Source organism: Cetorhinus maximus, chromosome 3 (genome assembly GCF_964194155.1).
Source record: "Cetorhinus maximus chromosome 3, sCetMax3.hap1.1, whole genome shotgun sequence".
Lineage (NCBI taxonomy): Eukaryota > Metazoa > Chordata > Chondrichthyes > Lamniformes > Cetorhinidae > Cetorhinus > Cetorhinus maximus.
Genome location: NC_135881.1, coordinates 144482206 through 144504687, shown reverse-complemented (window position 1 = coordinate 144504687; position 22482 = coordinate 144482206). Strand labels below are relative to the sequence as shown.

Below are 22482 nucleotides of genomic sequence, written 5' to 3'. Positions count from 1 at the left end.
CAGATTCTCAACTAGACATCCCCATTTTCTACTGTTAAAACTTTAATTCCTAAAAGCCATCCCTCACGATGGAAAACTGCTGTCAACTCCTTCCAACAACATAGTACACAATGCTTCCACTGACTCTGCAGCAGCACAAAGATAATCAAAAGCAACTCACCTGAAAGTTGAATGGTGAGGCTTTTAAATAAGAACAAAAAAAATGGAGCAGGAGTAGACCATATGGCGCCTCACGTCAACTTCGTCGTTCGTTAGGAATATGGCTGATCATCTGCTTCAACTCCCCTGTCCCACCCATTCCCCATATCCCTTGATTCCCCAAGAGACAAAAAAATCTGTCTAGCTGAGCATTAAACATGCTCAGTGATGGAGCATCTGCAAACTTCCTGGGTAGATAATTCCAAAGGTTCACAACACCCTCTGAATAAAGACATTTCTTCTCATCTCGGTCCTAAATGATTGACGTATTAAACTCTTTTTCAATTGCCCTGCCACCTTCAATGTTTTGTACACATATAACCCCGGGGCCCTCTGGTCCAGCACCTGCTTAACTTTATTTTATGTTGCCTTTTCTCATTCTTCCTACCAAAATGAATCACTTCATACTTTTCTGCATTAAATTTCATCTGCCCCACATCCGCGCATTCCACCAGCCTGTCTATATCCTCTTGAAGTCTGTTACTATATTCCTCACAATTGGCAAAAGTTCCTTAACCAGAATTTTATGCTCCCTCACTGGTGGGTTTTCGGCAGGCTACTGAAGTGACAAGATTCTCTCTGGGTTCCCGCCCACCCCAACTACACAGTGATTTTACACTGGGACAGATAGGCCTCGGATGGGAAGCCCACCCTTAACCCAATTGAGGCTCTTAAGTAGTCACTAATTGGTCACTTAAGGGCCCTTTCCCACCCAGTCTCAATTTTTCAACTGGCTGGAAGATTGAACGTCCATGGGGGAAGCTCAAAAAAGAACAGTTAGTTCCCGAGCGGGAAACGGTGGGGGGGGGCGGTGCATCCATCAGAAGCCCCCTTCTGACTGGGGGCACCTCCCACTTAAGGCCCGGTAGCCTCCAGGCCTCCCTCCGCCCCCACCAAGCCTCTCCCCTGAGACCCCGATCGCCCCATTCGCACCACTCCAGGCCTTCCCTACCTTCCCCAACCTGAGACCCCTTGAACTTAGTTGGTCCTCCGGTGCTTGGACTTGGGCTCCGAAGTCCTCCTGCATTTCTTTTTCAGTCCACTGCAGCACTACCGCTGCAGGGACTGGAGAGCTGGCGGCCAATCAGATTGGCCGGCTGGTCGCTAAGGCGGGGCTTCCTCCTGAGTGAAGGGCAGAAGTCCCACTGGCAGCCACTTAACGCTTAAGCGAGCATGAGATGTCTGCGGGACACTCAGAGTCAGCGAGTATGTGTTTCCCACCAACTCTTTGGATGGCGGGAAGCGAGACCCTGCCATCCAAAAAATTCAGGCCCAAGTTCTGTGTCATTTGCAGATTTTATAATTGTGTTCTGCACACCCCAAGTCCAGGTCATTAATATAGATCAAGAAAATCAGTGGTCCTAAAAACCCACCCTGGAAGAACTCAACCATATAACTTCCTCTAGCGCAAATAACAACCTTGTTCTATGTTTCAATTAGATCATGTCCCAATCTTCTAACTCCAGAGAGTATATTTACTCAGCCTGTCATTGTAGGACAACACTCTGTTTGCAGGAACCAGGGAACCTTTGCTGTACCACCTCCAGTGCAACATATCCCTCCTTAGATCCTTCCTTGTCACCGCTGAATCCCCCACTATCAACATCCTGGGTTATCATTGACCAGAAACTGAACTGGACCAGCCATATAAATACTGTGGCTACAAGACCAGGTCGGAGGCTGGAAATTCTGCAGCAAGTAAATCACCTCCTGACTCTCTAAAGCCTGTCTACCATCTACAAGCCATAGGTCAGGAGTGTGATGGAATACTCTCCACTTGCCTGGATGAGTGCAGCTCCAACAACACTTAAGAAGCTTGATAGCATCCAGAACAAAGCAACCAATTTGATTGACACTTCACCCATCACCTTAAACATTCACTCCCTCCAGCATCGACGCACAGCGGCAGCAGTGTGTACAATCTGCAGCAACTCACCAAGGCTCCTCAACAGCACCTTCCAGACCTGCGGCCTCTACCACTTAGAAGGACAAGATGCATGGGAACACCACCATCTGCAAGTTCCAAGCCACTCACCGTCCTGACTTGAAACTATATCACCTATCCTTCATTGTCACTGGGTCAAAACCCTGGAACTCCCTTACTAATAGCACTGTGGGTGGCCCTACACCACATGAACAGCAGCGGTTGAAAAAGGCAGCTCACCACCACCTTCTCAAGGGCAAGTAGCGAAGGGCAATAAATGCTGGCCTAGCCAGCAACACCCACATTCCATGAAAGAATAAAAAGAAGATATTGCACAGCACTCCAGGTGTGGTGTTACCAAAGCCTTATGCAATTGTTAGTACTTCCTTATTCTTGTACTCCAATCCCTTTGTAATAAAGGCTAACACACTACTTACCTTCCTAATTGATTAATGCATCTGCATCCTAACTTTCTGTAAGACAAAAGCAAAATACAGCAGATGCTGAAAATCTGAAATAAAAACAGAAACTACTGGAAATACTGGGAAAAGTTGGAAATTTAATAGGTTTTAAGCAAGTAAAAAGGGAACGGGTGGCAAAAGAACGAAATGGAAAATCTGTGTTAGGGTGAAAGATAGAAGAGATTAAATAACAAAAAAAAATGGTGGTACAAACACAAAGGGAGTGAAAATGGAACATACATAAGTACAAATGATGTGTCTAGAGGAGGCGTAAATGGTAGAATGATAAAAGAGAAAAACAAGAGTGATATCAAAACCTGCAAAGAAAAGGGAAACAAAATAGGGGCAGAGATTATGCTCGAATTGTTAAACTCAGTGTCGATTCCTGAAGGTTGCAAAGAGCTTAACGGACAGGTGAGATGCTGTTCCTTGAGCTTACTTTGAGTTTCATTGGGAAACTGCAAACGGCCAAAGGCAGAGAGACCTGATGAAAGATCATCAACCTGGAACATTAAGTCCTTTTTTGTCTCCATAGATGCTGCCTGACCTGAGTATTTCCAACATTTTCTGCTTTTATTGTAATTATTTCTACATTCCTTGTACAAGTACACCCAAGTCCCTCTGAACATCAACATTTAGAAGTTTCATGTCTTTTAAAAAATATTCTGCAGATATTCTGCTTTTCCATTCTTACAACAAAAATGAATAACCTCACACTTCCCCACATTATACTTCACCTACCACTTTGTTGCACACTCGTTTAAACTGTCTAGATCTCTTTGCAGTCTTTTTGCATCCTCCTCACAGCTTTACACTGTCAGCAATCTTGGGTATGTTACACTCAGTCTCTTTGTCTAAGTTGTTAATATAGATCGTAAATAGCTGATGCTCCAGAAACTGGTCCTGACAACATTCCACTAGTTACAGTCTGCCAACTTGAAAAAAAGAGCTGGTGGAGGGCATCCTTCATGCGTGTGCTAAAGTGCTGGCATTAACAGGATCTGTGAGGTCCAAAATGGTAGGTAAGGTGCCAAATCAGCATTTGGCTGTCTTCATGATCTGCCCACTCTGTGTGCTTCTGGCGCGCACATAGGGGATGCCCCTTCTACTGCTCTCAAAACATGGCGATCGGCATGAGATGTGCCTGAAGTTTTCAGGAGCGGAACATCGCCCACCATTTTAAAAATTGTCTGTCTTCCATAGGTTTGAAACCAGAGCCATGACTGAGCCAGATTTTGTGACTAATGATTCCCTATGCTCCCGCACCGAAACATGCTCCACTTGCCCCACCTCATTCTCCAAACCAGATCCAGCATTGCTCCCTTCCCTGTTAGGCTGGAACCATACTGATCGAGAAAGTTCTATTGTAAACATTTCAGGAATTCCTCCCTCTTTTCCCCTTAACACTATTATTTCCCTAGTCTAAGATAAGATGATTGAAGACCCATGATCACTACTCTGTAGCTCTACAAAATTATTATGGAAGTATGCTAGAAAGCTATAATTGCCTGTGCACATAGTACTCCACCAGCAGAAGAAAAGCTTGCAATCTGAAAATGCTGTCTTGTCCTTGCTTACAGCAAAGACTCTTAATATGCCACTATTTTGGTAAAAGAAAACTTTGATTAGCACCAAATTGAAAGCACAGGGGATGCTGACATTTTCAAAGCAGTTTTTGTTGCACTGAGCTGAGCAATTAGTGCCTCAGAAGCTTCTTTGAAGATGAGAACATTATGGTTAAAAATTTTAACAAAAGTTCAATTATTTATGGTGTCATAAAAAGTACATGATGAGGCAAACTGAATAGGATTCTACTCCCTCATTTTAAAATAGGATAGGAAAATAAATCCTTTTTCTATTTGGTTTTAATGAATTAAATCCCTTCAGATCTGTTGAGCTTCTCTTCATCAAAATGAAACATCCAACTGAATTTCTGAGAAAATATTAGGCTGATTTAAATATCTAATCCTAGAGGGGGACTGTAACAGGAACAGCACCAATGTCAATGAGTGCAGAATCCAGCCAAGCTTCTAAATTCATTAGTATTAACACAATTAACATAATTTAGGCAAGCTGTAGGCATGAGTTATGCTTGGGATTGACAGCACATCCATGAGGGATTGGGAAATTTCTTGCTGTTGCAAGTCTTAAAAGCCTTGGAAAAACTACTTACACAATTGCAGCTGAGAAGGGGCATCTTCTTCCCTACAGATGCATCATACATAATTGGGCATGATTCTTGGCAAGAGGTAGCCATCCATGTGAATGCCAGGAGCATTGTTCCAAACAATTGGATACAGTGTTACCAGAAGCTCAATGATTTCACTGGGCATGGAAAGTAGAAAATCAAATTCACAACTCTCTTTGTTTCAAGTGTAGGACACATACCTTCACCTCCACACAGACTGACAATATCTGGGAAAATTCACATGTTGACCCAATATGCAACAACTACAATAACTTGCACTATATAATGTTTTTGACTTAGTAAAACTTCACAAAGTGCTTTACAGGAACATTATGAAAAAAACTTGACACTGAGCCACATAAGGAGATATTAGGATAGGCACCGAAAGCTTGGTGAAAAAGGTATATTTTAAGGAGCACCTTAAAGGGGAAGAATAAGTTAGAGAAATTCTAGAGCTTAGGGTCAAGGCAGCTGAAGGCATGGTCATGATCATAGTATGGGGTGCACAAGAGGCTGGGATTGGAGAGTAGTGGGGCTGGAGGATTTTACAGAGATAGGGAGAGATGAGATCATGGAGAGATTTGAAAACTAGGATGTGAAAATTAAAACTGAGTCGTTGCTGGGCTGGAGGCTAACGTAGGTCAGCAATTAGTAGGATGATGGGACATGGTATGAGTCAGGATATAGGCAACAGAGTTTAGGATGATCTCAGGTTTATGGAGGCTGGAAGATGAGAGTCCAGCCAAGAATGCAACGGATTAGTCAAGCCTAGAACAAAGTACATTTCTAAGCACCAGTTACTGGCACCTTTCTTCATAATCTTATGGCGGAATTTACCGAGCCCACTGGCGGCAGGTGTGATAGGTGGCGTACACGGAAAATATGGTGCGACCTGCTTCACGACGGCATGAAGGCAGGTCACAATCATCCGCTCAGCCTGCCGATGGTGGGCTACATTTCCCGCCATTAGTTGGCGGGGAGCTAATTGTGATACATCAGCATATAATTAAAATGCTATTCTGCCAGGCTCTATGCTGGCCATGTAGCAGTCACTGCTGGAGACACTCACAGCCCCTTGCAATCTCAGCATCCCGGTTTGCACCAGTGTCCCCCATGTTGCAGGTTGACAGGGCAGCCATGCAGCGCACTCATCTCTGGCCATCCGGGGCGGTCACACAGGGCCAGGAAAGGTGCTAAGTACAGCCATGATAACCACATCTCTCTCTCTCTCTCTCTCATGCTGCAGGAGGACCACTTCAGGATCATGGATCCTGGTGACCTAGCTGTATGCCTGATGGCCTACAGAGAACGTAGAAGACGGAGGAGAGAGCGACTGGGGCTCCTGGCTGTGCAAAGGCAGGAGCAAGAACCTCATGAAGAAGGGGCAGCAGGGGCTCCCACACATACTAACCGGGAGTGACAGCGAGCCGTGGCTGGTTGGTGCCTAGCGACATCCAGGGTCGAAAGACACCACCTGCCATTCCCGCAGATGACTGGGAGCAAGCGTCGCTGATGACTGCGCATGTCTAGGGACCTGGTGACTCACATCTGCCATTTACTGCAGGACTTGGCGCAAGGGGACAGAGGGGGCATCCACTGCCAGTGGCTGTGAAAGTGACTGCGGTGCTAAATTTCTGTGCCACTGAATCCTTTCTGGGCTCCACAGGTGACCTCTGTGGGATTTCACAGTCCACTACCCACAAATGCATCCATGAGATCACAGATGCCATCTTCTCCATGGCACACAACTTTGTGCATTTTGCCTGGGACCGGGACAGCCAGGATGCAAGGGCCATTGGATTTGCCCTGACCTTGGGATTTCCACAGGTGCAGAGTGCGATTGACTGCACTCATGTGGCGCTCAGGTCTCCATCGCTACACTCAGTGGACTTCATCAACCGCAAGGGCTTCCACTCACTGAACGTGCAGCTGGTATGTGACCACCAGACAGGCATCCTGCAGGTGTGCGCATGGTTTTCATGGAGTGCGCACGACGCCTACATCCTGAGTCGCTCGCAGATCTCTGCAGTCTTCTAGGGTCCATAGAGGCAGCAGGATTGGCTCCTTGGATTCAAGGGCTACCCGCAGAGGCCGTGGCTGATATCACCTGTGCGGTGGCCTCCGACTGCAGCAGTGACGCTATAATGAGGCTCATGCAGCTGCTCGCAACTTGATGGAGCAAACCATCGGGATGCTGAAGATGCGGTTCTGGTGCCTGGACCGGTCTGGTGGAACCCTGCAATACAGTCCGCAGAGGGTGTCATGCATCGTCATCGTCTGCTGCGCCCTTTACAACCTGGTTTGATGGGGAGATGAGCTGGCTGAGGAGGAGATGGAGGAGCTGGAGATCTCCTCGGATGAGGTTGACACCAACGGGGATGAGGGTGAGGGAGTCCTTGGTGGTAATGATGAGTGGATGAGGCTCCCGCACTGGCTAGAAGAGACGGGCGTGCTTGGGAGGCCCTCATAGCTGCCATATTTATGGGGGCTGATGGCGACATGCAGTGAGATGTCGCCATAGATCCTCACATCGCAGTTGTGAATGTTTGATTCCAATTTGGTTTATGGCAGCACCAATATCCTCTATGAGAATGCTCCTGTCATAGAGATGCAGTGGAAGCCCTAATAGTTGCTCGATCGCAGGAGGACATGCAGTGAGGTCACTCCATAGATCTTCAGATATTCTCCGAGAATGTCTAACTCCTGTCTGGCCGAGGGCAGCTCGCTTGCGCTCCATGATCAAGGCCTTCTCAGAGACGCAGCCATGAAACTTTAGATGCATCTGATGCTGTGTCCGTGTTGAGCACCTCAGCCCTTCAGATGGTGCACAGCATTACTGGTCTGCTGTGATGATGACCAGCCCCACCTTAAATGTGTTGAGTGCACACAGAGAGAATGAGAGAACTCTACGGTGCCTGCCCACTACATTCAGGCAGCAATGACCAGCACTGCCGAGGTGCAGGCATCAGTAATGTTTCCAAGGAGTGTGAGGCTGGACCATCACTGTGTTCTGAAGGTTGCACAGATCACAGGGAAGAGACCCTGGACTGGGACACCTGCCTTTTATCTTGTGCAGAAAGGTTTCACATTTGAGTGACAGGAACACTGCTCATCAGAGCAAGGAGCCATAGGCAGGAAGACACTGTTAGGAGTTTATTGACAATAGTGAACATTGTGTACAAGTGTTCAACACTCAGGCTGCACAACTACTTTTACCTAACTTTCCTAACCCTGCCGCTATGTCTTGGTGTTTCTGGGACATCCATAGCAGAGGTAGAGGCAGCCTGCTGATTGTGACACCCTGTCTGCGATGACTTTGGTGGACATCCTCTGGGGGATCAAGACTTGGTGGGCCCCGGCCTGCTTCCGGGGTCCTGCTGTGTGGCAGTGGCACCCTCCTCGGCCTGTGAAGCTGGAGCTGCGGAGGTCACAGGAAGAGGGGTTTCGGATGGGCCAGTCAGTCGCAGAGTCACCTGGGTGGATGGCCCTGGAGCGTGCACCTGCTGATTCTCCTCCCTATGCGTGCCCAAGGGCTGACTTCATGAGCGGAAAGGGTAGCTGGAGTGAGATCGAGCTACCCAGCACCCCTCTCGTGTACACATGGCTGGAGGCCAACTATGGCATCAGCGATGGAGTTAAGCCCGCGCAGCAGTGCAGGAGTGACGTCCTGTACCAAGGGCTCCATGTAGGCCACCATCCTGCCAGTGTTGACCTCGGTGCGTTGCAATGCCAGCGTTATCACCTCAGACTGAAAGTGGACGAACTCCTCTATTGTGCCTTGTAATCTGAGGAGTGCAGTGGACATCCCTTCCTGATGTTCCCTAGTTTGCCTCTGCAGCTCCAACAACTGTCACATGACTGATTCCAGAGGCTTGTCACCTGACTCGGACTCATCAACAGTCTGGCCTTCAGCCCTCCAAGTGCCTGGGACCTGGGAAGTCCCTGCCTCCGCCTGCTGTGGATCAGAAAGCGCGATGTGCTCACCAGATTGTGATCCCGAGGCCACTCTAAAGCTAGATCCCACCGAGGTGTGTGTCTCTGCGCTGGTGGAGGGTGTGGGTGTGCGCTGTGATGGGACTTCAGTGAGGGTGCCTTCAGATTCCTCTTCAGAGGTTTCTCCGGGGCATGATTGGAGGCCCTGGGTCATGGACTCTGTTGGCTGTTTGGCAGATGTGCCTGCGAAAGCAAGGGGACATAATTAGTGCATGGCACTGGCCTGTGAAAGAGGACACATCAATCATGGCATGGTTGTCTGATGGATGTTGTACTGCTGGATCCTCACTTCGTAGAGCAGCGCTGACCTCACCATCAGCACAGGACTGGTCCCGGTCATCGCTGGCCAGCTGGGTGGCTCTGTTTTCAAATTCTGTCAGAACTTTGATCTCCGGCATCCCTCCACCTAAGTGCGACTTTTCCCTCTTGTTGTGAGCCAGTTTGTCTTGCATGGATAGAGATGGGGAGAGTGTATCAGGACCCTCCTGCCGGGCCAGATGATAAGTATGCCTGGTCTGTGTGGGTGGTGAGTGGTCCCATGGACAGAATGAGGACAATGAAGGTGTGTGTGAAAGAGTGAGTGGTGATGTCCCTTGCACTGGCAGTGAGTGAGGGCCCTGTGGATGTGTGATGGGTTTATGAGTATATGAGTTGGGAGTGATGTAAAGAGTGACTTACCCTGGTGAAACGGAGGAGGTCATTCATCCTTTTGCAGCACTGGGTGGCTGTCCTCTTCTGGAGGGCGTTTGCGCTGACCACTGCTGCCACCACCTCCCAAGCCAGGTTGATGACTTTACTGCCCACCCTGCAGCCAGAGCGGGGGCAGCGCACATCCCGGGGGGCCCTCACGGCATCCGACAGTCACTCGAAGGACCCATCGTTGAGGCTGGGGAGCGCTGCGGTCTTCTTTCCTTTGCTGATCATGTCTCCTGGGCAGCAGTGGTGAACTGGTGGCGATGAGCGGTGTGCTGGTGGCTGCCTTTTAAAGATGGCGGCCGGTGTGATTCAGCAGTGGGGTGATGGCGGGAGTGCGAATGAGAGCCCGCTCACCATGGAAACGGTGCGTTTCGTGGGGATGAATAAATAATGAGGTGGACTCGGGACGATACGGCATGAAAGCCCGCCATTTTCGTCGGTGGGTAGGACTCCAGTTTACCCTCCCGCTACTGCACTTAGTGCAGTTCTGAGAAAATTCCATCCTTACATACTGTTTTCCCTGATATCTCTTTCCATATTCAGTAACAGCATGATGATTTTGTTATCATATATACTATAGTAGGCAACATACCATGTGGTACTCTAATGATTGGATCCCCTACAACTACCACATTATGCTTCCCTTTCTCCATGTATCCCCCATTGGACACTGTCCTGCTCCATGGTCCACATTCTGCAGTCCTTCCAACAATCTTTATCTTTTTCCTCACAGGTAGCAAGTACATTGCACCTGTTGAATAGGATCAAGCTTCTGTGAATCATCATTCTCTCACTTACCCGGGTTCCTTTACTCTGCACACTATCAGTCACACCAACCCTGTTGTGAGCCTGCACCCCTCCACAAGGTGTGGCCAAAGTCTGCAGAAATCAGTTCAGATTCTCCTGTCCCTCCCTTATGTGTTGCGCTCAAAAGAGAACAAGACTGTTATTTGTAAAGAAAGAATGTGCAGGATTACGGGGAGAAGGAGGGAGAATGGAAATAGGTGAGTGGCTCATTCGGAGAGCTAGTGCAGGCACAATGGGCCAAATGACCTCCTTCTGGGCCATAACAATTCTGTAATTCTGTGATATCCAACTCACACTCCAACCCAATGATTCTGAGCTAGAGTGATTCAATATGGAGAAACCTACCCCAGATGCATTCCCTCGGGATAAACTGTTCACAAACTCCCACGTACTGTAGTCCAGACACACAACCTGCCCTGTCATATTTTAATTCAGATTATTTATGTCTACATTTTAGTTTGTTGTAAGTTTTCTTTTGTACACACTAGCTTGCGCTAAGCACTAGAGCACCGGACAAAAAAGTTTTAAACACTTACTGCCTCAAGCTTACACAAACTTCTATAAGTGCTGGGAGAAAAAGGCAGTACCTGCTTCCCCTCTGCACCAAGTTCCCAACTTTTACATTCTGTTTAGGCTGCACTCAAATTACAACCACTCTGTGTGAGCTAATAGAACATCATGCAGGGCATAACTGTCCATTTCCAGTATTTCTTGTTTTATGTTTAATTGTCCTGGAAATGCATTCAAATATCCAGTTTGTTTGATCAGTAGCCTCACAGCATTAATCATGCACCTTTAACAACTCATGCACTAAAACACTCAGTATCTTCACTAGTCAAACAGCCTTGAGCATGTAGCTCTGCATCATGTTTGCTTAGGTTTGCCCCAACATAAGTCCTTTGCACTTCATTTACCTTTACTAAAAGATACTTGACAGATATTGGCACATTCCCACATCACATCTAAGCCTGCCTGCAATTTATTGTCCTCATCTAAGGGCCCGGATTTTTATCTGGGCTCGGGAAAACCCAACCTGCACACGTGTGGCTTTGTCCAAAATGTTTGTGTTTTCACACAAGGGTCGGGTTTGCAGTTCATTTTGTAAGCTGCGCATGAGGAGAGTGGATGCAGGGGCAGAATGGTTAGGTCAGCCTCAGTTCTCCAGCACAGCAGCCCAGTTCCCAACATTGTTTAATCTTCACCCTTCACCCCCTACCCACCATATGCCACCCCAAGCCTCCTCAGATCTCTCATACCATCCCATGCCCCTTTATCCCATCAACCCCCATGCCATCCCATGTCTCCTCAGATTCCCCCATGCCATCTTCATGCCATCCATTTATCCATCATAGCCACTCAGCCAGTATGTACAGTCCTCAGGAGCCATGCAATAGCAATGGGAATTATTTTAAAATCATTTGAATAAAAAGCTTCTAACAATCTAATAAAATCCTGAAATCACACTATCGATGATACTTGGAAAAAAATACTACTCCAGTGAAAAAAATGTAATCCTTTAAGTACCTATTAGATTTGTAAACAAACAGATAACCACCTCAGAGGCATATTCTGTTATTATAACCTTGTAAATGTTTCAATGGTTCTTGGGTCAATAGACCACTTGCTGAGCTGAAGCCATTATAAGCTTTTGAAATGCACCAAATATTCATAATGGCCACAGCTATCAGAACAAAAGCTTCCAGCTACATTGTCTGAAACTGACAGAACGGAATGGTGTCTCATTTCCATTTGAAAGCTGAGTTCCTGTCAATTAATGGAGGGGAGCAGAGGCAGAGATTATTTTCAACTTTCAAAAGGAAGAGTGTTTTTTTTAACAGGGAGAGCTATCAGTCAATTTAAATCACTGAACAAAACATGATAGAAGGGACTAAAAGGACATTTTTCTTTACATTTTTAATGCATTTTGGCACTTTCTCCAATAGAAAAAGTGTTGTAATGCATGACCACATTTACACAATTGTTGTCAATGTAAGGGTCAATTTAGCTTTTTAGGATAGATCCCTATGATGAATCACTGGATTAAAAACACATGTACATATGCTTTACAATATAGCATCTAATAGTAACATATGAATGTTTTACACTTACCTTTCAGAAAGTTCCCGACTCCTCAGCAGGCTTCCTCACTCCCCGCATGGTCGTGAACTCTGCGAGGAAGTGCATTTTTATAGGGCTTCCAAAATCCACACCAACACAAAAATAATGTGCAGGAGGAAATATAATTTTCCTGTAGTTTTCAAATGGGGACCCCAACCTTGGAAGAGGTGCATGTACATTTTACACTCAAGGCCTTCCCATCCCGCCAAAGGCCACATGAAAATGGTGTAGGGTCAGGAAGGCAGGGAAAATTATTTTTCCAGCAAAAAAAACTAAGTTCAGTATTTCACAACCCAATTTACACCTCCATTGGGCGATGAATATCCGGCCCAAGGTCTTTACGTCCATGTGTCATCCATGATCTCTTGGACAGTTCCCTTCATCCATAGATGAAGAACGACAGCCCTAATATGATTCCATCTGGATTCCACTAATGACTGACCCCCGCACGGAATTATCACTACTCATAACTGCTTTCTGACTATAAGAATGCAACCTGTTTCTTATCTGATCCAACATTTACCCATCAATCACAGGACATAACCATATTTAGTAGCCTTTTACACTGCATATTGTCAAAGATCTTCTAAATATCAGGTTGCACTTTGTCGTTCAGCTTTTAAATCCAACAACTTAGTAACTTCCTCAAAAACTTCAACGAATTTGGTGGAACATAAGGATAAATTCATTCCAGTTTTAACTTTATTTATCATATAATTACTTTGTTCTTAGAAGTGAACAAATGGCTACCCTAAGGATTATTCCATTTGAAGAAGCCACTTTGTACATTCAAATCTGTCACAAAACACAATATATTTTCACCATTAATAACAACATGAGTATCAAACAGTCAAATGATCAACAGGCAAAGTTATATAGTTTGTCCATGTTTTGATGATACATTATGGAGCATCACCTCATCATTCCCCAGGCTGGATTGAACTGCAACATGATAGATGTGCCATAGGATACGATGGGGGAAATTAATGTAAATAGGGGAAAAAATACAGCGTTATGATGTAAATATGCACAGATATAATACCAATTAAAAACATTGACAAAAGGTTTATTCACTGAATATATTCACTGAATTTTTAGTTGAGGGATAATTGATCAAAAAGTATTCAGCTGTTTCCTATGCTTCCACAATATAATAGAGGTAAGCTGAGAGAGACGTTTTACATCAATAGCCTTAAGAGATGTTAATGTTGAAAATGAAAACTTCTGTTTTTATCTACTGTTGCTGATGTCTTTGTCATGTTTTTCTTCAGTTTTTCTTGAAGAACTCAGTGGTACCTTCTGCCTCCGTTAACAGCACGAATACAAGTTTGCAATTTATAAATGGGAAGGCTCTGTGGTTTGTGCATAATGATTATTTCTTCCTGCCGGTAAGTACAAGTATTGTTGACAGCTCTTTTCCTTATGAATTACCTTATATATGAATGCCAAGTACTTAGCTAAAAGCATTAATCCATTAAAGCCATTTGTGAGGTAGAGCTGGGTGTCATCATTGAGCATATCATTGTGATTGGAAACTGATGCTGTGTTTTCAGATGATATTGCATACTTGCAGCATGTAGATGAGAAATAGGAGGAGGCCTAGAGAGGCAGCAGAGGTCATGTGTCCAAGCGAGAAGAGAAGCCATTGCCGATGATTCCTTGGCTACAATTAGATAGATAAGAATGGAAACAGGTGACTGCAGTCCCACCCAGCTGGACAATGATAGAGAGGCATTGGCAGAAGATAGCATGGTCAACCATGTCAAAGACTGCAGACAGGTTAAGAAGGACGAGGAGGGATAGTTTACCTTTGTTACACTCGCACAGAATGTCATTTTTCTTTGATAAAAGCTGCCTTAATACTGTGGCAAGTGTGGAAACCTGATGAGAGGAACTTAAACATGGTGTTCCGGGAAAGATGGATTCATATTATTTCAATCAACAAACATTCAAGGGCTTTGGGGAGGAAAGGGAGGTTAGAGATGGAGTAATAGTTGAAAAGTCAAAGGAGGTCAAGGTTCTCTTTTATAAGTAGAGGAGCGAAGGCAGCAGATTTGAAGGAGAGGGAGACTTGAGGAGAAAGAGCTATCAACAATATTAACTAACATTGGAACCAAGAAGGAAAGTTGGGTGGTCAACAGTTTAATGCGAATAAGTTCAAGGGATCAGGAGATGGGTCTCATGGATGAGATGAGCTTGAAGAGGGCATGAGGGGAGATAGAAACTAAACATGTGAGTTTAGAGATAGGGCAGTGGAGAATCTTAAAGGAAGTTTGTTCCGGTGGGCTAGGGGAAAGACGGAAGCAACAGAGGCAGCTCATTAGATCATCTCAGTCTTAGTGACAAAGAAGTCCATGAGCCACTTGCACTTGTTGTTGGAGGAGAGGGTAGATGAGACAGGGGAGAAAGGTTTAAAAAATAGGTTATAACAAAGAAAAGAAGCCGGGTGGTATCTTTACATTCCAGGAATGATCCTGGGATAGTGAGCAGGATGGCTAGGGAGAGAAATCATGGGGCCTAGTGCTTCTCCAGTTTCCAAGCTCCTTATGTCCACACCCCCGCCCCCTCAATGCCCACATCCCCATCGCCCCTTTAACCCTCCCCTTCAATCATGCATGATATTTTTTCCCCTTTCCATTTTCATCAATCAGTTCACCAAACAATCACAGAAAGATCCTAGTAAAATGATAATGCCATATAGAGCATGGGTCACTAATATTGAGCAGCAATAATATAATGAATGTAAGGTTGTGTGCACCCTATAGGTGATCCCGCCATGACTATTAAACAAACCAGAGAGTACAAATATTACATTAACAGCATCATGCAATATTAGCAATTTGACAGGAAAATATCCCATCAGTTATTTATAACACTGTGCAGATGATAACACTGATTTTGGTGACTGACTCAGCCTTCAATAACATGTTCTGCACATTGCACCATATGAACACGATGACAGTAAATTCATATTTGGGGGAAAGATTAATACTTGCAACCCAGATAAACTGCACAAGATCTTTTCCATTCTGTAGAAGATGTAGAAGACCTTCTCCTGCCTGGGTGCATGATATTATTCAAAATAATTATTTCATACAAGGGCTTCTGTTTTATCAGTAATCTCACAGGGTAGAAAGATGAAATGATTCCTGAGCTACAAAGTGGAATGATTGAACAGCATAGGTCTTCACTGTCAGTGGGAAGATTTGGAGCCCTCAGGTGTCTCTGTGCAACACAACTTTTAAGAGGCCAGAAGACAAAGACTGAATGGTTCACAATTGTATCTGTGTTTCTTTGATCAGCAAGTCTGAAGACTCTGCTGATTGCTGCTTCTCACTATAATATACTTTCAGTATCTACAATGTGACACAACTTTATCATGATGTTTCAGTACCTTAAAAAACTTATAAAAGCCCCAAGATAGAATGGGATAATAGGTAAGTAGACAAAATGACAAGATTGCAGTCAATGGAAAAGACTCTTGAGGATCATGTGCTGGATAAAACAGGTTACTGATTTACTATGAGCCCATTGCACACTCCTGTTCTGTCAATTTCATTCCATAAAACCTGTTAACAGTAAACCTCCATTAACAACAAAATAAACAGAACTCCAGCCATGATTCCAGCCTCTGTTTGCAAAATAATTATGGATGACAAAGACCATCTAGCCCAGCTCATCTCATCCATGCAAATAATATGAATATACGTATCAGGAGCAGGAGTAAGCCATTCGGCCCCTCAAGCCTGCTCTGCCATTTGATAACATTGTCTACGTTATTTTTTTTGAATTTTTTTGAATTTTTGAATTTTTTGAGGAGGTAACCAGAAATGTTGATGAGGTTAATGCATTTGATGTGGTCTACATGGACTTTAGCAAGGCTTTTGATAAGGTCCCTCATGGCAGACTGGTCAAGAAAGTAAGAGCCCATGGGATGCAAGGCAAAGTGGCACATTGGATCCAAAATTGGCTGAGAGGCAGGAAGCAGAGGCTGATGGTAGAGGGATGTTTCTGTGACTGGAAGTCTGTTTCCAGTGGGGTTCTGCAAGGCTTGGTGCTGGGGCCCTTGCTGTTTGTGGTGTATATAAATGATTTGGACTTAAATGTAGGGGGTATGATCAAGAAGTACGCAGATGAAACGAAAATTGGTAGGGTGGTAAATAGTGAGGAGGATAGCCGTAAACTGCAGGAGGATATCAATGGACTGGTCAGGTGGGCAGACCAGTGGCAAATAGAATTCAACCCGGAAAAGTGTCAGGTAATGTACTTGGGGAGGGCTAACAAGGCAAGGGATTACACTATGGATGGTGGGACCCTGGAAAGTACTAAAGATCAGAGGGACCTTGGTGTGCATGTCCATAGATCCCAGAAGGTAGCAGGGGGCAAGTAGATAAGGTGGTTAAGAAGACATAATGGATACTTGCCTTTATTAGCCGAGGCATAGAATACAAGAGCAGGGAGGTTATGCTGGAATTGTATAAAACACTGGTTAGGCCGCAACTGGAGTACTGCGTGCAGTCACATTAAAGGAAGGATGTGATTGCATGGGAGAGGTTGCAGAGGAGATTTACCATGATGCTGCCTGGGCTGGAGGGTCTGAGCTATGAGGAAAGATTGGATAGGCTGGGGTTCTATTCCTTGGAGCAACGAAGGTTGAGAGGTGACCTGATAGAGGTGTATAAGATTATGAGGGGCATGGATAGGATGGATAGGAAGGCACTTTTTCCATTAATAGAGGGGTCAATAAGCAGGGGGCATAGGTTTAAGGTAAGAGGTAGAAGGCTAAGCTAAGAGGGGAGTTGAGGAGAAATGTTTTCACCCAGAGGGTGGTGGGAGTCTGGAACTCTGCCTGAAAGGGTGGTTGAGTCAGAAACTCTTGTACCATTTAAGAATTCACTTGCGTTGCCGTAACATCCAGGGCTATGGGCCAAGCACTGGAATATGGGATTAGTGTAGTCAGATCTTTGTTGAACTGTGTGAGCACGATGGGGCGAATGGCCTCCTTCTGTGCTGTAGACGTCTATGAGTCTATTATAGCAGTGACTACTACAACTCAAAAATACTTAAGTGGCTATAAAGCGATTTGGGACATTGTGAAAGGTGCTGTATAAATAGAGGTTTTATCTTTCTTTTATTACACCTGCATGGAGTCGGCAGAATGACCGTGGTAATGGTGAAATTGGAGGCCCAATGATGACTCCCTAAGGACAATTAATTACAGAGCAATCAATTTATGTTAGGAAAGTGGCTACAAAGAAATCACTGCACTTACAAAACAATTCAACTCTGTAGCTAATATACCTTACCATTATGACTTCTCTGGCAGCAGCTCACTATGTGCCATAAATGGCATCTGCCCCTTTTACGCTAAAGACCCTATCCACAGGATTTGTCATTTGTCAATCAGACATGTACCAGCAGCTTAGGAAAAATGTAGATTGAATTATTGGTCTGAGTTTTTCAGAAAAGAATGATACATGGTACAGTATCACTCAGTACAGCCTTAACTCAAGAACTGGATTGTTTCCCTTCCCGCCATTGTGTTGCACACTGTGGGCAGAATTTTACGGCCCCGTTTCGGTAGGGAAGGGGTTGTAAAATGCGGCGAGCCATTATAAACCCCATTGACTTCAGCGGGAACATAAAATCCCACTGCTGTAAAATTCTGCCCTGTGAATTTACAGCCTATCTGGGGTGAACCAAGGATGGAGTAGAGATTTGTAAAACCTTTCTTTAAGCAATCTCTTAGTGACAAATAGGAATTCCCAGTCATTCCCAGACTTTGTAAGAGTAATAAAATGGGTGATAGTGAGTCAACACCCTGTTTTGCATCACCCCAGGATTTTAGTTTCTTACATTTATTTTGATGAAGCCCAAGATTCTCAAGCCTCTGGTACATCAACACAGCAAGTCATCAGAATTGTGTCTACTTTAGGGCATGATGAAAATTCAGACGGCTATTTATTTGTTGGTTTAAATTTAAAATTGAATTTTGAGACATGTACAGTATTTAATTTTGTGATACCAAACCTTAAAGATGACCCATCAAACCCCCACACCATCCTACCTCCCCCCCACACACCCACATACCCACACACCCGCCCTAGCCCGCCACACCCGCCCACACAACCCCCACCCCTCACCCCGACACACACACCAGGCCCCTCATCTCATCCCCCTATCCCACCCCCTCAACTCACCTCACCACCCTCACCCCCTCAACTCACCCTTACGTGCCCACCCCCTCACCTTACCCCCATCCCATACACCCCCACCCACCTAACCTCACACCCACCCCCTTCACCTCACCCCCACACTCCCACACACCTCCACCCCCTCACCTCAACCCCCCCACCCCAACACACACACAAACACACACACACCCCACTTCCCCCAGCATCTAATTAGTTCTAAAATGATTGAAGGGGCTTACTAGATTTTGAACACATCTTCAATTCTGTCCTTCCCATGCCATCCCTCAGTTGCCGCTTCTGACTTTTGGGCACTTTGTGGGTTTTTTTTTGGTGGGTTTTTCAAAATCAGGACCACGAAGCTGCCCAAAGATCAGAAGCAGCAGCTGATTGAAACTAAGCTGAAAAACTGGCTTTTAAAAAATCAGAACTCTCAGGCTGCTGTACCGATTTTTAAAAAAAACAATCTTTCAGGTCTGACTCCTCACTTTGGGCGCCGTTAGAACACCAAGCCCAGGCCCCCCTCGCCCCCATTTGGCACTGTCTGCAACCTCTTCTCCCGGGCCCTGGTGAGCAGTTTTGTCAGACAAGAGCAGGACCTGATATTATGTAATGTTGTACAGTCAGATCTGGCAATGGATTGTTAAATTAGTCTACACCCCTTGGACTTAAGAGAGCAAAATTGGGGGAGCAAAATTGGGGGCCATGCTGAGAGAATGGTCAGGGTAAGAGAGTAATGGTGTTAATGGAGACAAGGCAATGGAGAGCAAAGGCTGCATAGTTGGGATTTTTAAAGTGCAATTGCATTGGACTGGGAGGTTCCCCTCTTCCAGGAGCTGACACAGGAGGGAGTACAGGAAAAAAATAATAAAGGACAGTTTGTGTAATGTTTAAAGATCAATTACTTGCTAATATACAAATAATAAATGTAAATCGCAGAAGAGGATCTAAAATATGTAATTGGTATTATTTTTACGCTTTCCCATATATATACTTAACCAGTTCCATCATCTCATCTCTCCATCCAATGCCATCTCTCCCAGGCCTTCCCAGGCTATTCTGTCCTTCCCATGCCATCCCTCTCATGCCATCTGCTCTTTCCACATCACCCCCATCTCATGCCATTCCATTCTTCCTGAGCTAGCTCCTACTGATAAAACTATCATGCAAATCTAAAAATAAAAAGATAATTTCACTACAGGTGACCATAAAAGTTTAAGATATTTGAAAAAAAAATACAACTGGTTCAATAATGTCCTTTGGGGAAGAAAATTTGCAGCCTATACATGACTCCAATCTACAACAACAAGACTGACTCTTAACTGATCTCTGAAATGGCCTTGCAAGCTGCTCAGTTGTATCAAACCACTACAAAGAATAACTATCATGGTACACAAAGAATATGCATAAAAATCTTCTCCAGGCAACTAGGGGCAAATTGTAAATGCTGGCCTTACCAGCAATCGCCACCCCCTAACTATTAAAAAAGAAAGTCATTAGGTTCACTCACCAGTTTATTTTTTAACTTATTTTTAGACTATGATTCTCTGCATATAAGGCATTTAAAACCAATAGGATAATTTCCATCTTCACTGCTTGGGTGGAACAGTTTTCCCAAACCCATTAGAATCTGTTCACTTCTTGTTTTCTTTGATTTCAATAAAATAAAATTGGATGAGTTGTAAACTGGTGGCTAATCCACTTCACTGTTTTAGCCCTTAAATGGTGAAGATGAAAATTACTCCTCCTTAATTTTCACATTTCCACCCCCAATAAACAGGGCACTTGGGACCCCCTAGCCAGTGGCATCACTGCGCCCACCCCTGTGTGACTTGTGTGCACCTCATTTCATACCTCATATTAAGTAGTGATAATTTCCCAAGTGTCCTGGCAAACTAAAAGCTTCTTCTTAGTTTAATGTTAGAGGTTTGCAGTTTCCTTAACTTTCTGTTACAGGTGCCAATTCCATTAAAACTACGCATAATAGTGCTTTGAAAAATAAACTAGAGGTGAAACCAATGAAAGGAAATTAGCAGCTACAGGAGGCAGCAGTTGCAAAATGGGGATTCTTTGGTGTACGTACTGTTCTATTAATTAAGCACTACTGCACACGACTACATTAATTAATACATGATTTTTCAGTGTGCTCACTGCTCTATGAATTAATTAATTGCCGCCTGATATACTATCCATTTTCCACTAATACATTGATCTATTGGTGTATCTGCACCCCTATTCATTTATTCATAAGTTGATACTCACTTCTGCAGTTAAATCATTGACTAGCACTGTTCCATTAATTTAATTATTTGTTGTGCACTAGTTCAATGCTGTCTGCTGATCTATGGATTTTTTGATTTGTTGGTGTGCCAATTATTCATTTGTTGGTGTATTTGTTCCTTCATACTTTTATTGATCTGTTGGTGTGCATGTTGCCGCATTAATTCATTATTTGATTGCTGCATCTGCTCTATTTCTTTATTGATATGTTGATCTGATTGCAGCTGTATAAATTTACTAATTCACTGGTGCCTAATTCTGCATTAATTAATTTGCTCATCCCTACTGTTTCATTGATTTGTTGGTGTATTCACTGTTTATAAATGTATTAGTGGCTAATGCTTCATTTGACCGAATGTGGCATCAATGAGCCCTGACAAAATTAAAGTCAATGGGAAGCTGTGAGAAAACTCCCCACTGTTTGGAGTCATACCTTGTGCAAAGGAAGATGGTTGTGGTTGTTGGAGGCCAAACATCTCACTACCAGGATATCGCTGCAGGGTAGTGTCCTAGGCCCAACAATCTTCAGTTGCTTCATGAGTGACTTTCCCTCCATCATAAAGTCAGAATTGGGGCTGTTCGCTGATGATTGCACAATGTTCAGCACCATTCATAACTCCTCAGAAACTGAAACAGTCCTTATCCATAAGCAGCAAGACCTAGACAACATTTAAGCTTGGACTGATAAGCGGCAAGAAACATTTGCACCATATAAGTGCCGTGCAATGACCATCTCCAACAAGGGAGAATCTAACCATCTTCCTTTGGCATTCAATGGCATTACTGTCTCTGAATCCCTCCACTATCAACATCCTGGGGTTTACCATTGACCAGAAACTGAACAGGACCAGCCACGTAAATACTGTGGCTACAAGAGCATGTCAGGGGCTAGGAATTTTGAGGTGAATATTTTACCTCCTGACACCCCAAAGCCTATGCACCGTATATAAGGCACAGACCAGGAGTGTGTTGGAATACTTTCCATTTGCCTGAATGAGTACAGCTCCAACAATACTCAAGAAGCAAGGCAGCATCTAGAACAAAGCAGTCTGCTTGATTGTCACTCCTCCACCACCGACGCACAGTGGCAGTAGTGTGTACCACGTACTAGGTGCACTGCACCACCTTCCAAACCTGCAACCTCTACCACCTAGAAGGACAAGGACAGCAGAAACGTGGGAACACCACCACCTGCAAATTCTCCTCCAAACCACACACCATCCTGACTTGGAACTATATTGCTGTTCCTTCACTGTCACTGGATCAAAATCCTGGAACCCCCTTCCTGACTGCACTATAGGTGTACCTGCACTAGACGGACTGCAGAGAGTCAAAACGGTGACTCAAACCATCTTCTCAAGGTTAGTTAGGGATGAGGAACACATGTTGGCCTTGCTACCGACGCCAACATCCAATGAAAGGATTAAAAAAAAATTTAAAAATTCATGTATTGATTGCTTTATATGCTGCTACTTCATTCATTTTTGTGTTGAGTGAGTATTTTTAATAGGTGATACTTGGCATTAAATTGACATTTTCTGAACAAAAGCAGAGGCAGCAAATATATTAAGAATGTACCTTTAATGAAATGCTTCAAGATTAATTGAACTAAAGGATACCAAAAAC

General features: G+C 44.5%; 1 protein-coding gene across 1 annotated transcript in view; it reads left to right on the top strand.

Moving 5' to 3' along the window:
* Nucleotides 1-22482, top strand: part of adcy2b (adenylate cyclase 2b (brain)) — a 905909-nt gene that overhangs the window by 812323 nt on the left and 71104 nt on the right. The window contains exon 18 of the mRNA XM_078539078.1: nucleotides 13657-13773. Coding sequence (XP_078395204.1) covers nucleotides 13657-13773 — 117 coding nt within the window. The remainder of the gene's footprint in view (nucleotides 1-13656; nucleotides 13774-22482) is intronic.